Source organism: Schistocerca americana, chromosome 4 (genome assembly GCF_021461395.2).
Source record: "Schistocerca americana isolate TAMUIC-IGC-003095 chromosome 4, iqSchAmer2.1, whole genome shotgun sequence".
Taxonomy (NCBI): Eukaryota; Metazoa; Arthropoda; class Insecta; order Orthoptera; family Acrididae; genus Schistocerca; species Schistocerca americana.
The window spans coordinates 91742716-91757252 of NC_060122.1; the positions used below are offsets into that span (position 1 = coordinate 91742716).

A 14537-nucleotide genomic window follows, 5' to 3' on the forward strand; every position below is an offset into this window, starting at 1 on the left:
AGGCCAACATCCTTAACGTCCCACAGCCTTCATCACTGCCTCCCAGACCACTAATAACTCATAATCGCAAGAACCAGTCACAACTGTACAGTGTTCTCAAACTCTTATCTAAAGAACTCTCCCTCCTGAAGTATCTGTATTATCCAAGGGTCTCACTTTCAGGCCTAAACATGCATTTGATCATGCTGCTTTGGTGAAGTACCTACTTTCCTTCACACATAATGTCAACTGGGAATATCACTTTGCAACCCAATGTCAAAATCTTTCCAACAGCACGCCTGACACTGAACCTGCCTTGAACAGTTCTGACCACAATCTCACCTTGATCCACCACCACTACCTCAAAATCATCCCTTACAAGCCTTACAAGAATGCCTCACATCCAGCACTGCTTCACAACCCTTCCTTAAGTCCCTACAACATGACCCTAACAACATGACCCTAACCTGTCCCCTGAAGAACTTCAGGCTCTGCATTCCATAAAAGCTGATGACTCCATCATTATCCTCCAAGCAGACAAAGGATCTACTACTGTGGTACTTCACTGAAAGGAGTATGTTAGTGAAAGTATGCAATCTGTTGGATACCTCTACATACACCATCTGCCATCAAGACCCCATCCCTGTGGTTCAAACTGACCTGCAGTCCCTCCTTACAACCTCAGGCCCCTCACAAGGACAACACCTTGATCTGTAGAACTTCTTACCCCCCCCCCCCCCCCCCAAACTATACAACCTCACCTTCTACTTTCTTCCTATGATCCACAAACCCAATCATCCTGGTCATCGTATAGTCTCTGGCTTCAAAGCACCTACCAAACGTATCTCTGCCTCAGTTGATCAGCACCTGAAAACTACAGTACAGAGAATTCCCTCCTGTATCAAAGACACCAACCATTTGCTAGATCGTCTGAAATCTGTGCCTGTCCCATTCCCCACATCACACCTTGCTTGTCACAATTGATGCTGCCTCCCTCTATAGCAACATCCCCTACATACATAGTCTGTCTGCTGCTGAATATTTTCTGTCAGTGCCCACTTGATTCCAAATCTATGACATCCTTCCTACTCATCTTAATCAACTTTATACTTACAGACTACTACCTCACCTTTGATGGGCAGACGTATAAACAGATCAGGGGTATATCCATGGGAACCAGGATGGCTCCTTTCTATGCCAACCTTCCGAAGGGTCACTTGTAGGGGGCTCTCCTGGAATCCATAAGTCTTCAGCCCCTGGTTTGGTTTAGATACATCGATGACATCTTTGCCATATAGCCTCATGGTGAGGCTAACTTGTTAAAATTCCTGGAATCACTGAATACTTTCTCCCAATTTCTCACATGGCCGTATTCTGAATCCTGTGCCTTTTTTCTTGATGTTGATCTTGTTCTCATCAAAGGCCAGCTACACACTTCTGTCCACATTAATAATAGTAACAAACAACAGTACTTATGTTTTGACAATTTCCATCCTATCCATGTCAAACGTTCCCTCCCATACAGCCTTGGCATTTGAGGCTAACGTATTTGTTTAGATGCACAGAAATACACCACCACTCTCACCTCAGTCTTCCCTGGGTGTAATTACACCACCAGCCTAGTTCAAAAGCAGATTTCCTGGGTCATCAAATCCAATCCTGGTACTGCTGACCCTTCCAAAAGACAACTTTTGAGTACAGCACTTGTCAATCAGTATTATTCTGGTCTGGAATATATTAATCAGCTACTTCAACCAGGCCATGACTTCCTACAATCATGCCCTGAAATGAGATCCATTCTATCTGAGATTTTTTCCACCACACCTAGAATATAGCTTTTTGTCACCCTCCAAAATTCAGCAATATCCATGTCAGACCCTATGCTCCTTCTACACCCATCTCCCTACCCTATGTTCTACCCCTGTGACTGTCCCCCCCCCCCCCCCCCCCCCTGCAAAACGTGCCTTATGCACCCTCCTACCACTACCTATACCAGTCCTGTAACTGACAAAACATATAATATCAAAGGGAGAGCCACCTGTGAAACAACACACATTGTATACCAGCTGTTATGCAAAACACTGTTTGGTCTTTTACATTGGCATGACTACCATCAAATTATCAGTTATGATGAATGGGCATAGGCAGTGGGTGTATACTGGAAACACACAGTATCTTGTTGCAGAGCAGCTGTGCAAGATGACACTCATGACCTCAGTGCTGTTTCACCACACACACCACCTGGATTCTTCCCCTAGACACCAGTTTTTCATAAGGCAGGTGGGAACTAGCATTACAACATGTCCTTGGTCCTGGCCTTAATTTACATTAATTTCTTCTTTCTTAGCATTTCTTTGCAGTAACTATTCCTTTCTTCAATCTGTTTTAGTTTTCTACATCCTTCATTATCTTACCTTTCTATTTTTCGCCATCCCCCTCCCACCTCTGTTACGCACAATGCACTTAGCTTTCCACTCTTATTAACTCATGTGCAATGTTTTAGCAATAATCTCTGTCTTGCATATTACCCTATCTTCCACCTTTAAGCTCTCCAGTTTTCAAATATCATTATGTGCAGTCCCCAATAATCAGGCTTTCCTTCTCATCCTGTCCAGTAAGTCTCCCCTGCCCCACAGTTCTGGGTGAGTTTTCTGAAATCTATACCTTTTCCTAGACCTCTCCTATCCTTTTCCTTCATAGCTCTTCCTGTCCCTTCAACCCTTCTGCCAGAAGGAGGTGCCACTAGCTCCGAAATCTTGCACAATTATAAACTTTTTTATATGCATGTTCTGCCAATGTTTGGTGAGTAGATTTTTTTATTCTTCTCATTACATTATAATCAACCCTTTTCATAATATTGTCACCATATGAGACTTTGTGAGTTGCAGACTTAAATTGTTTGCTGTGATACACTTATAGGCCTGTTCAGCTAACACAGAGCTGGTTTTCAAATCACCAAACTGGGATGAAGAATTGTGAGTGAAAATATTTGAAACAGGACAAGATGACTACAAAAATAATTGTTGTAATATATGACACATGCAGTCTAGGGACCTTTGAAAACTATTATGTTGAGTTCTAAATACTTAAACTGTTTATCATGTGCAATAATTTTTCCTGAAACTTGTTAAGTTTGATAACAGTTTTTTATATCTATCAATTTCAAATTTATTTTCCACTCATATTCCATATAATACATAATTGTCACACATGGGCAATTTCAACAAATTACAGTGTTATTTTTGTGCAAAGATTAGTTTCTTTAACACTATTCTACAATTAAGTAATTCACACAGTAAGACAATAATTCACTCCATACTGAGAACTGGTTTCATATACAATAATAGTAATATGCTCATTTCTAGGGCATAATTATTTCTTACATTATTATTCATATTAAATAAAAAATATCCAAGCCTCTGTTTAAGTATATTTTAAAAGTATCTCCAGTCAACATCTTAAGACCATTTAGTAGCAAATTATCAAAAGCAGCCCCTTTGACATGTGGGCTTTTTGCTGTTAAAGTTGATTTATTTTATGCCTTGTAATATGGTTGTGAATTGGTGAGTGAATCTGACAATGGAAAATTGAGGATGGGATGTAACAATATTATGAGAAGGAAAGTTGGTACTCACCATATAGCGGAGATGCTGAGTCGCAGATAGGCACAACAAAAAGACTCTCACGATTAAAGCTTTCGGCCATTAAAAAGCTTTCGGCCATTAAGGCCTTCATTAACAATAGACACACACGCACACACACACACACACACACACACACACACACACACACACACACACACACACACAGAGTCACGCAAGCCCAACTCACACACATGACTATAGTCTCAGGCAACTGAAAGCACACTGTGAGCAGCAGCACCAATGCATGATGGGAGTGGTGACTGGGTGGAGGTAAGGAGGAGGCTGGAGTGGGGTGGGAGAGGGATAATATGGTGGGGGCGGCAGACAATGAAGTGCTGCAGGTCAGAAGGTGGGCAGGGAAGAGCTAATAAGAGTGGGGGGGGGGGGGGGCAAGTAGCGGAAAAGGAGAGAAATAGAAAGACTGGATGAATTTGGATGTTCCTATTTATGACTTTCATGTCTTCTTTCATTAACATAATGGTTTGTAGCATATACATAGCATAAACTGTGAGAATATTAAAACTGGTAAATAGGCTTTTACAAGATGTTCATTGCTGCACTTTCATCACTATGTTCAAGGCTCCCTTCTGCAGTATGCAAACTCTTCTTCAAATTAATTTGGCAGGTCTCATCCCACAGCATTATTCCGTAAGACCAGAAAGGATATATTAAACTAAAATACATAGCTGCCGACTGTGAGAAGAGGCTGTTAGTAATCAATGGCAAATACGGAGGCAGGTCCGGATGACCTACCCTGGAAAACTTTAAAAATTAGAAGTCTGATTTAGGCCTTTAAACAATGTATTTCAGACACTTTCTGACCCTAAATAAAGAAGATTTTCCAGGAACAGAAAGAACTGTAAATGAAAAAATTGCATTAAGTGGAAAGTCACCAAACTAGCTTCAGGAAACATATTGAAACAATTCTATTGTGTTCTCTTTTTTTTTTCCATATTCACTCAGGATGTCAGGAAACAGCTCAGTCAGTGTTGCAGCTGATGAGAAAGATTTATTTTTTCTAGATCCAGTGTCTATAATTTATATGAAGCTTCTAGAGTCAACACCAATGATGATATCTTCATCCCCTTTCTGATATATATATGGTATTAAAAGCTGTTGTTATGGACTTCAGTGTGCCAGAGTGGCCAAGCAGTTCTAGGCGCTACTGTCTGGAACCGCATGACCGCTACGGTCCCAGGTTAAATCCTGCCTCGGGCATGGGTGTGTGTGATGTCCTTAGGTTAGTTAGGTTTAAGTAATTCTAAGTTCTAGGGGACTGATGACCACAGCAGTTAAGTCCCATAGTGCTCAGAGCCATTTCAACCATTTTTTTTCTTCAGTCCGAAGACTGGTTTGATGCAGTCTTCACACTATTCTATCCTGAGCAATCCTCTTCATCTCCAAATAACTGCTGCAACTTACATTCTTCTGAATCTGCTTACTGTATTCATCTCCTGATCTCTCTCTATGATTTTTACCCATCATGCTTCCCTCCAATACTAAATCGGTGAGCCCTTGATGTCTCAGAGTGTCCTATCAACTTATCCCTCCTTCTAGTCAGGCTGAGCCACAATTTTCTTTTCTCCCTAATTCTATTCAGTACTTAATCATTAGTTATGAAATCTACCCATATAATCTTCAGCATTCTTCTGTAACACCACATTTCAAAAGCTTCTATTCTTTTATTGTCTAAACTATTTATCGTCCATGTTTCAATTCCGTACATGGCTACACTACTGACAAGTACTTTAAGAAAAGACTTCCTTTCACTTAAATCTATATTTGATGTCAACAAAGCTCTTTTCTTCAGAAACACTTTTATTGCCATTTTTACATCCTCTCTCCTACAGTTGTTGTTTATTTTGTGCCCAAATAGCAAAAACCATCTACTACTTTAAGTGTCTCATTTCTTAATCTAATTCCCTCATCATCACCTGATTTAATTCAACTATTTCCCATTATCCTCATTTTGTTTTTATTGTTGTTCATCTAAAATCCCTCTTTCAAAACACTGTCCATTGCATGCAACTGCTCTTCCAAGTCCTTTTCTGCATCTGATAGCATTACAATGTCATTGGCAAGCCTCAAAGTTCTTATTTCTTCTATCTGAACTTTAATTCCCACACCACATTTTTCTTTGGTTTTCTTTACACTTGCTCAGTGTACGGACAGAATAACATCAGGCTACAACACTATCTCACTCCCTTCTGAACCACTGCTTCCCTTTCATATCCCTTGACTCTTATAACTGCCATCTGGCTTCTGTATAAGTGTAAATAGTATTTCACTTCTTGCATTTTCCACCTGCTACCTTCAGAATTTCAAAAAGAGTATTCCAGTCAACGTTGTCAAAAGATTTCTCAGTCTACAAATGCTATTACCACAGGCTTGCCTTTTCTTAATGTATCTTCTAAGATCAGCCATAGGGTCAGTATTGTCTCGTGTATTCCTACATTTCTCCACATCCAAAGTGATCTTCCCTAAGGTCACCTTCTAGCAGTTTTTCCATTCTTCTGTGTAAAATATGTGTTAGTATTTTGCAACCTTGACTTATTAAGGAGATAGTTCAGTAATATTCACACCTGTCAGCACTTCCTTTCTTTGGAATTGAAATTATTATATTCTTCTTGAAGGGTATATCACTTGTCACATACATCTTGTACACCAGATGGAAGGGTTTTGTCCTAGCTAGTTCTCCAAGGCTGTCAGTAACTTTCAGCTCTCCCTTCTTTGCTTAGGACTGGTTTTCCACTTCAGCTTTTGATACTCATAGAACATCTACTCCTTTCTCCAAAGGTCTTTTTAATTTTCCTTTAGGCAGTATTTATCTTTCCCCTGGCCATTTCTGCTTGGCCATTTTTCACTTTCGGTCAATCTCATTTTTTAGACATTTGTATTTCTTTTCACCCGCTTCATTTACTGTATTTTTATATTTTCTCCTTGCATCAATCAAATTCAATACCTCTTGCACTATCCAATGATTTCTACTACATCTCGTCTTTTTACCTATTTGATCCTCTGCTGCCTTCACTGTTTCATCTTTCAAAGCTACCCACTTGTCTTCTACTGTATTCCCTTCTGCTGTTCTGGTTAACTGCTGCATAATGCTCCCTCTGAAACTCTCAACAATCTCTGGTCCTTTCAACTTATACATGCCCCATCTCCTTAGTTTCCAACCTTTTTGCAATTTCTTCAGTTTTAATCTACAGTTCAAAACCAATAAATTATGGTCAGGATCCACATCTGCTCCTGGAAATGTGTTACAACTTAATATGTGGTTCTGAAATTACTGTCTTGTCATTATATAATCAGGCTGAAACCTTATGGTGTCTCCAGGTCTCTTCCACATGTACAATCTTCTTTCATCATTCTTAAACCAAGTGTCAGTGATGATTATATTATGCTCTGTGCAAAATTCTACCAGGTGGCTTCCTCTTTCACTCCCTTCTCCCAGTCCATATTCATCTACTATTCCTCCCTCTCTTCCATTTTCTACTATGATTTCATTTTCATCTCCCTCAGTTCCAAGAATAATTTCTTTTATTTTTTCTCATCCTCCATTTCTTCAATCTCTTCATTCCGTGGAGCTAGTTGGCATATGATCATGTTCTGCTGTGATGGGTGTGGGCTTAGTGTCTATCTTGGCTATGATAACGTGTTCACTATACTGTTCACAGTAACTTACCTGCAAAAAAATTCCTGTTTTCTTACTCATTATTAAATCCACTCCTGCATTACCCCTATTTGATTTTGTATTTATAACTCTGTACTGATCTCACAAGAAATCGTGTTCCTCCTGCCACTGAACTTCATTAATTCCCACTACATCTAACTTCAACCTATCCATGTTTTAAAATTATCTAACCTACCTGCCCGATTAAGGGATCTAACATTCCACACTCTGACCTGTAGAACATCAGTTTTATTTCTCCTGATGATGATAACATCCTAAGTATTGTCCACCTGGGGATGTGAATGGGAAACTATTCTACCTGTGGAATATTTTACCTATGAGGATGCCATCATCAATTACCATACAGTAAGGCTGTATAGCCTCGGGAAAAATTATGGCTGTAGTTTCCTCTTTCTTTCAACCGTTCGCAGAACCAGAAGAGCAAGGTGATTTTGACTGATGTTAGAACGTCCAGTCAGTCAGTCATCCAGACTGTTGCCCCTTCAAATAGTGGAAAGGCTGATGACCCTCTGCAGGAATCACACATTTCTCTGGCCTTGCAACAGATACCCCTCAGTTGCGATTGCACCTACAGTATGGCTATCTGTGTCACTGAGGCATGCAAGCCACTAAACCAGCTGTTAAGCCCACAGTTCATGGGTCACTGGGGGGTTAAAAGTAGACTGTCTTTCTTAACTTTTTTGGAGAAACTGGTAAAGCTCCATATTATAAACTCTTCAGCATAAAAATAATTGAGGTTTCACACATGTTTGTGCAGCTAAATGAAGCAAGTGGGAGGAACAAGTTTGCATTCTTATGCACAGTTTAACTTTCACCAAAAAAGCAACAATTCTGGTTTATACATCCCACCACTGTATTTGCAAATGACACACAGTTCTTCCATGAAATTCCTTTCCTTAGCAGCTCTTCACTCAAGAGATTAAAAATGTCACCAGGTTAGAAAAAATTGCAACAGCTTGCAGACAAACACCTGGAACCTTCTTGGATCAAAAACCATTTTATTCCTATCCTTTAAGTTGACACGTGCAGAACAAAAATTTTTGTCGCCTCTCAGCATAAGCTATCTTAGTAAGCCGTGGTGACAAAATTATTCATAGACAGGTTTACTACTTACTCAGTAAGGAAATAATTGGAACATTTTATGAGTAGCAGCATATGATTAGCAAAATGTAAACAGAACATTTTTCAAAGAAACATCAAATTATGATAAATCCATAAAAACTACAGACAATTCATAGTAGTTGTCAGTAATGGGAATTTTGGTATGGTCATAGTCTCCTGAATACATATAGACTGGACATTACTTTTTCTGCAGGTAGGTCACCTACTGTTTCCATAAAGGCCTGCCCTCTATGCATAATCCCAAAAATTTATATCTCAAACATGTCTTTGGCAGAATCTCATAATTTATAATATTTTATATATTTATTTTTCTATGTTAGCTTATAACTTATCTCTTTTATTTATTTATTTACATATACCTAGATCCTTCTATGCAAGTGAGACACCAGGATGCAGAGAAGCTTAAAGAATATATAAATGTACATTACACAGATGTCATATAGTTATTTAAAAAAACAGTTGCAGGAAAAATACAAAACACAAAACTAGAGCAAAACAGAAGCAAAGTGAAGAACCTAAGAAAACACACAGTAAGTATGTATGCATGCATGCAAAGATTATACTTCTCTGTTGAAAAATTCATCTAATGAATAAAAAGATTTTTCAAGTAAAAACATCTTCAGTTTATTTTTAAGTAATACACTATTACTATATAGGCCCTTGATGTAGTTTGATAGTGAATTAAATATTTTACCATTGGAATGCTGTACATCTTTTTGAAGCTGAGTTAGATTTTTGAAATCACAATGGAGCTCAGTCTTTCTTATTGTATTGTGATCACAGTATATTTCGTTGGTTTCATAGTGGACAGGATTGTCAACCATGAAACTCATAATCAAATAAATATGTTGGGAAGTTGTAGACAGTATCCCAAGTTTCATAAAGAGATAATGGCAGGAGGTTCTCAGGGTTACTCTACACATTATTCAGACAACTTTCTTCTGCAGAATGAAAATTTTATTTGATTTAGACGAAGGCCCACAGGATAATTCCAGGCATATAACAGAGTGGAAGTACACAAGGTATGTCTCCAAATTGTGCCTAATGGCAAAAGTAGCAGTGGGCAACCTTTCTATGGTGTGGAGGACATGATGTTTCCAGCCAACCCTAATGTCTATGAGTAGACCTATGAATTTGAGGCAATAAGTATTTTCAATGGGAATTAGTGATCAGAGCTGAAATGGATGCAATTAGCTCTGCTCCAGTTTACTGTCACTGAGTTTACTTTGAACCAGGCTTTGAGTTCTGAAAGTAATTTGTTGGCATCAATCTCTATATTGGTTGACTGGTTATTATTTATCACAATGCTACTATTGTCAGCAAACATAGTGAACAGCATCAAAATGATGCTGCAAGGCAGGGGATGGCATGACAGCATATCAACATCCCTTGGGCATTCAAACCCTGGATGAGGAGCTCATATCCCTTCTGGCTGTTACACTTTTGTCAGACAGTGTGTAATGTATTTATTTATTTATTATGAACACAGCCTTGCAGGAAAAATTGTTTTCTTCTTCTTCTTCTGCACTTCAAGGCTTAGGCACTTGTATCTGTTCTGTCTTCAGTTTTCACTGCCACGTCATTCTGGGTCTTCCTAGGATCCTTCTTCCTCTCAGCTGGTATTGCATGGCCAGACATGGGATTCTCTCTGCACTCATTCTTTGTAGGTGATGTTTCATAATGTTTTACTTTGTTCAGTCTTTTCCTTAATATTACAAGTACATAGTTCATCCCTAACATCTTCATATCTTATATGGTCTTGCCTGGTAACATCTCGTACTTTCCTAAATAAATCTCATTTCCACTGATTGTAGTTTGCTTTTATCATTTTTTAGGGATCCATGACACACTTCCATACAACAATACAGGTGTAGCTATGGTTTTAAAAAATTTTAATTTTGTTTCCTTCTGTATTTTGTTCTGTAATGCTTTTTTTATCATTCTGCATACTGATTGGTATTTTTAACGTTATTTTCTATGTCCTTATCCATATCATAGCTCACATTTTATCCTACAAAATTAAAGCTGGAGACCTGATCAAGTGGTGTATTATCTATTATTAGTATTGAGCATGTGGGGTATTTCCCATGATGTGCCAAGATTGTAATTTTCCTTTTTGATATTCAAACATTACATTCTTTTTTCCCTAGTTGATGTAATTTACAGACTGCTTTTTGTAGCTCATCTTCACTTTATTACAAAATGGTATCATCATCTGCATACATAAGAACATTAATATAATTATTTCTGTTGAACTGTATACTCAGATTTACTTCCTATCTCGTTTTTAATCAAATAATTTATATGTACATTAAATAAGGTTGGTACCAGGCTACAGTCTTGTTTGAGTCCCTTATTGCTAGTGGTTTCTTCAGTTTTGTTAATACCAACTGTTATTATTATTTTTGTGTCCATGTATAAGTTTTTTATAGCTTCTAAGTCTATGATATCCAGCTTTAATCATTATGTTCACACTGTCAAAAGCTTTTTCCAAAGCCAACAAAAGCTTTATACATTTCTAAACTGAACTCTTGTCATCTTCCTAAAATTCTCTTTATTGTAAGTATATTACACTGTATCAATGGCCTATCTGGAATTCACATTGTTCTTTCAATAGGAGAGACTCTGGTTCTTAAATGACTGTTTATTATTTTTGCAAAGATTTTATAGGACAAGTATAGGAGGCTGATTCCCCAATAATTTTCTCATTGTTTCTTTGGCCTTTTTAAAAAATTGGTATCACTTCTGATATTTTCCAGAAGTCTGGGATTTTACACCAGTGCCAACATTCATTAAATAAGTGTAACACCCTAAAATCGCAAAAGGGACCAGCATATTTTAGATGATCCATATTAATACCATCTGGTCCATATGCGTTCCCTGTTTTTCATACTTTTTAAAACTACTTGCAGTTCTTTTATTGTGATTGAACCCAATGTGCTAGTATGTGATGTGATCCTGTCCTTCTTCATTAATTCTGGATCTTATATTTCCCACAATGTTTCATAAAACTCTTCCCACTCATCTTAACTAATTATATTTAGTCCTGCAGTATCTTTCTCCAATCTGTTTATGTGTTTCATTAGTTTATAGGCAAAAGTTTGCTTCCTCTGCATATCTTTTTTTACTTTAGGTATAAAATGATCCCATGACTCTTGGTGTGCACCCTAGTTATCTGTTTGGCAAGGTTCCATTTTTGCTTATACTCCCCTTCAGTTTCTGGTGATTTATTCCACAGGAGTTTTTGTGGGCTCTATCTTTTTCTTCAACAGCCTTTACAATATTTCCATTTCAAATCCTCAATCCTTCCTTTTTCTTTAGCCACTTCTTCTCCCCAATACCTCATACATCACTCTTTTTATGCTATCTTTAATATTTTGCCATTCTTTCTCTACATCCTGTACAGTTGGAGTGTCCAGCAGATATTTCTGTAATCAACTTTGGTAAAATGTCTTAATACTTTCTTGTTCCAGAAGATACACCTTAAAGACATCCTCAAGCTTTGTTTGTCTTCTTGGCCTAACTTTCTTGTAACTGTTGCAATGACTAAATAGTGTTCAGAACAGATATCGCTTCCTCAGTGTAAGTGTATATCTTGAACTTGATTACATATCCTGTCATTTGTTATTAAAAAGTCTATTAAAGATCTAAAGCCCCTAGATTCCATGTAAACTTATGTATCTCTTTTTTCCTAAAAAAAAAAAAAAAAAGTGTTAGTGACCTTAAGCTGGATGAAGGTTGTGAACTTAGTTCTTCACCATATTCATTGATGTATTGTTCTCCATATGTACCCACAGCTCCTGAGATGGGAATGTTTCATTTAATAAATTTGTAGACCCATACATTAAAAAAATATAAGCATACATACATACATACCATCCCATTCAGAAACTGTCCTGTATGTGACCTTGTACCCCAGCAGGACACCATTGACATTATTAACAGCAATTTCCAGCCAGGTCAAGAGGATGCTTTGTGAAGATACACTGGTGCAATGAACATCTCTTGGAGGTGAGTCTGGAACTAAACCAATTGAGCAAATGAAAGGTATCAGTTATCAATGACATTCTATCATAAACTTATATGTTATTTTGTTTTATTTGTATTTATTTATGCTGTATCAAAATTAATGTAAATTTGTCTTCATCAAGATATTGTTCCTATACAGTTCTAGTTACTAGAAGTTAAACGAGTGAAATGGTGGTATACAGCAATTGTTAAACCATAGTGACATTTAGATACCATATTATTTCTGTCACATCTATTGAAACATTCTATATCTATATTTCTTTCATTAGACATTATAGAGTTCTTTATGGCAGTAAATACATTGCCAAAATTTGTGTGAAGCCTGTCAATTTTGGTATATATTCAATTCTAAGTTTAACATTTTGTTGCTCCTCATTTTTGCTTTGAACTAACATTTTGTTCCAAATATTAAGTGTGTTAATATTAATTAGTGACATAACTTCAAGGTCTTATCCTGTATGCTTCTGCAGTTAATTAACACTAGGTTTATATTTTCTTTTCTGGCCTACTATAATGCTCACTCCTCTCCATAATAGACAATATGCACATGTCTCCTTGGCATACTATGCCTTACTGCTCATCTAGTACACAGAGATTTCTCTAATATAAAAATGCTATCATATTCATCTGTACCTACTCTGCTACAATAGTAGCTGCTTTTGAAGTGTAGTGCACTATTAAGAGAGACCCCTCCCAATTTTCCCTGTGGTAGTACAGATCAAGAAATTTGCACCCAAGTGAGTTTCAGGATTGCCAAAGCATTTATTTTATGCCTTCAACCTGTATCCAAACTAGAGGGCCATATTCAGCCTGAAGGTCCTGTTAAAAATCATGAACTATGAGAGCATACAGTGAATGATGTTAATGGGCTCTCACTAGTTTAACCAGGTAGTGCAAGGTAGTATGGATGGCCTTTGAACCCAGGCACAGACTTCGTTGGTGATCATTTTGAGCCACAACTTGCAGCAGGTTGCATGTAATACATCCAATAACTGCCAGCAGAGCTTTCTTTCATTAAGTACGTTCTTGTTAGGATGCATACCTAATTATTCAGCATATTTAATTGCTAAAATTGGGCCATTATGGTTAGATAAACTGCTTTCAATAACATTATGGAAAGGATGACATGTAGAGTTGCAGACAGGGGCAATTAAAAGACTTTTACACACTGAGCTTTTGGCCACAGACTTCTTTAGAAAGGAAAACATGCACTCATTCATACAAGCAAGCACACCTCATGCACATAGCACTGTTGTGTCCAGGCCCTCCAGCCAGAATGCAGCTTGTTGTGTCAAACAGAATAAGCAATATGAAGTGGAATGGGAAACAGATTGCAGGGAATGGGTGGGGAGAGAGAAATCAGTACTCCCTGAAGCATGTATGGATTAGATGGTGGCTTGGCAAGGCTGCCAGGCACAGCATCAGGAGGTGGTTGGGGAAGAGGGGAGGGGGATAGGGAGCAGAAAAGGACAGGAGCAGAGAAGAGGGAATGATCAGTGGATGCACTGGCAGAGAGTGGTGCACAACAAGGGTAAGGGGATGTGAAATGGAAAGAGGTGACAGGTCAGAGGGGGTGGAAACTGCTGGGTGGGGGCTGTGGGCACATTAGGTTCCATAGGTTGAGGCCATGGTGATGTCAGGATGATGTCAGGAACAGAGAATGTATTGTACGGATAGCTCCCATCGGTGCAGTTCAGAGAACCTGGTGGTGGTGGAGGAGGATCAGTATGGCTCAGGTTGCAAAGCACCCATGGAAATCAAGTTGGTTATGTTCAACTACATGTTGTACCACAGAGTGGTTCACTTTGGTTTTGACCACAGATTGATGGTGGCCATTCACCCCAGTGGACAACCGGTTGGTGATAATACCAATAAAACAAGCTGAGGAAATTGGATAATTTTTGATTTTGTCCATCTCGTTTGCACTAATATAAAATTCAACTGCAGTGGTTACCAGTTTCAGGCTGACATGCCCATTTTCAAACCACACACCTTGCTATTAACCTTAATTATTTATACCATATGGTGCCAAAAAGCACAGGAAGCTGTACAGTGGGCATCAAGTATCC

The 14537-nt window shown here is 38.2% G+C and overlaps 1 protein-coding gene across 1 annotated transcript in view; it reads right to left on the minus strand.

Annotated features, from left to right (window-relative positions):
- LOC124613276 (Down syndrome cell adhesion molecule-like protein Dscam2) overlaps window positions 1-14537 on the minus strand; it is a 190338-nt gene that overhangs the window by 32529 nt on the left and 143272 nt on the right. The window contains exon 10 of the mRNA XM_047141970.1: window positions 12316-12462. Within this exon, the coding sequence (XP_046997926.1) occupies window positions 12316-12462 (147 nt within the window). The remainder of the gene's footprint in view (window positions 1-12315; window positions 12463-14537) is intronic.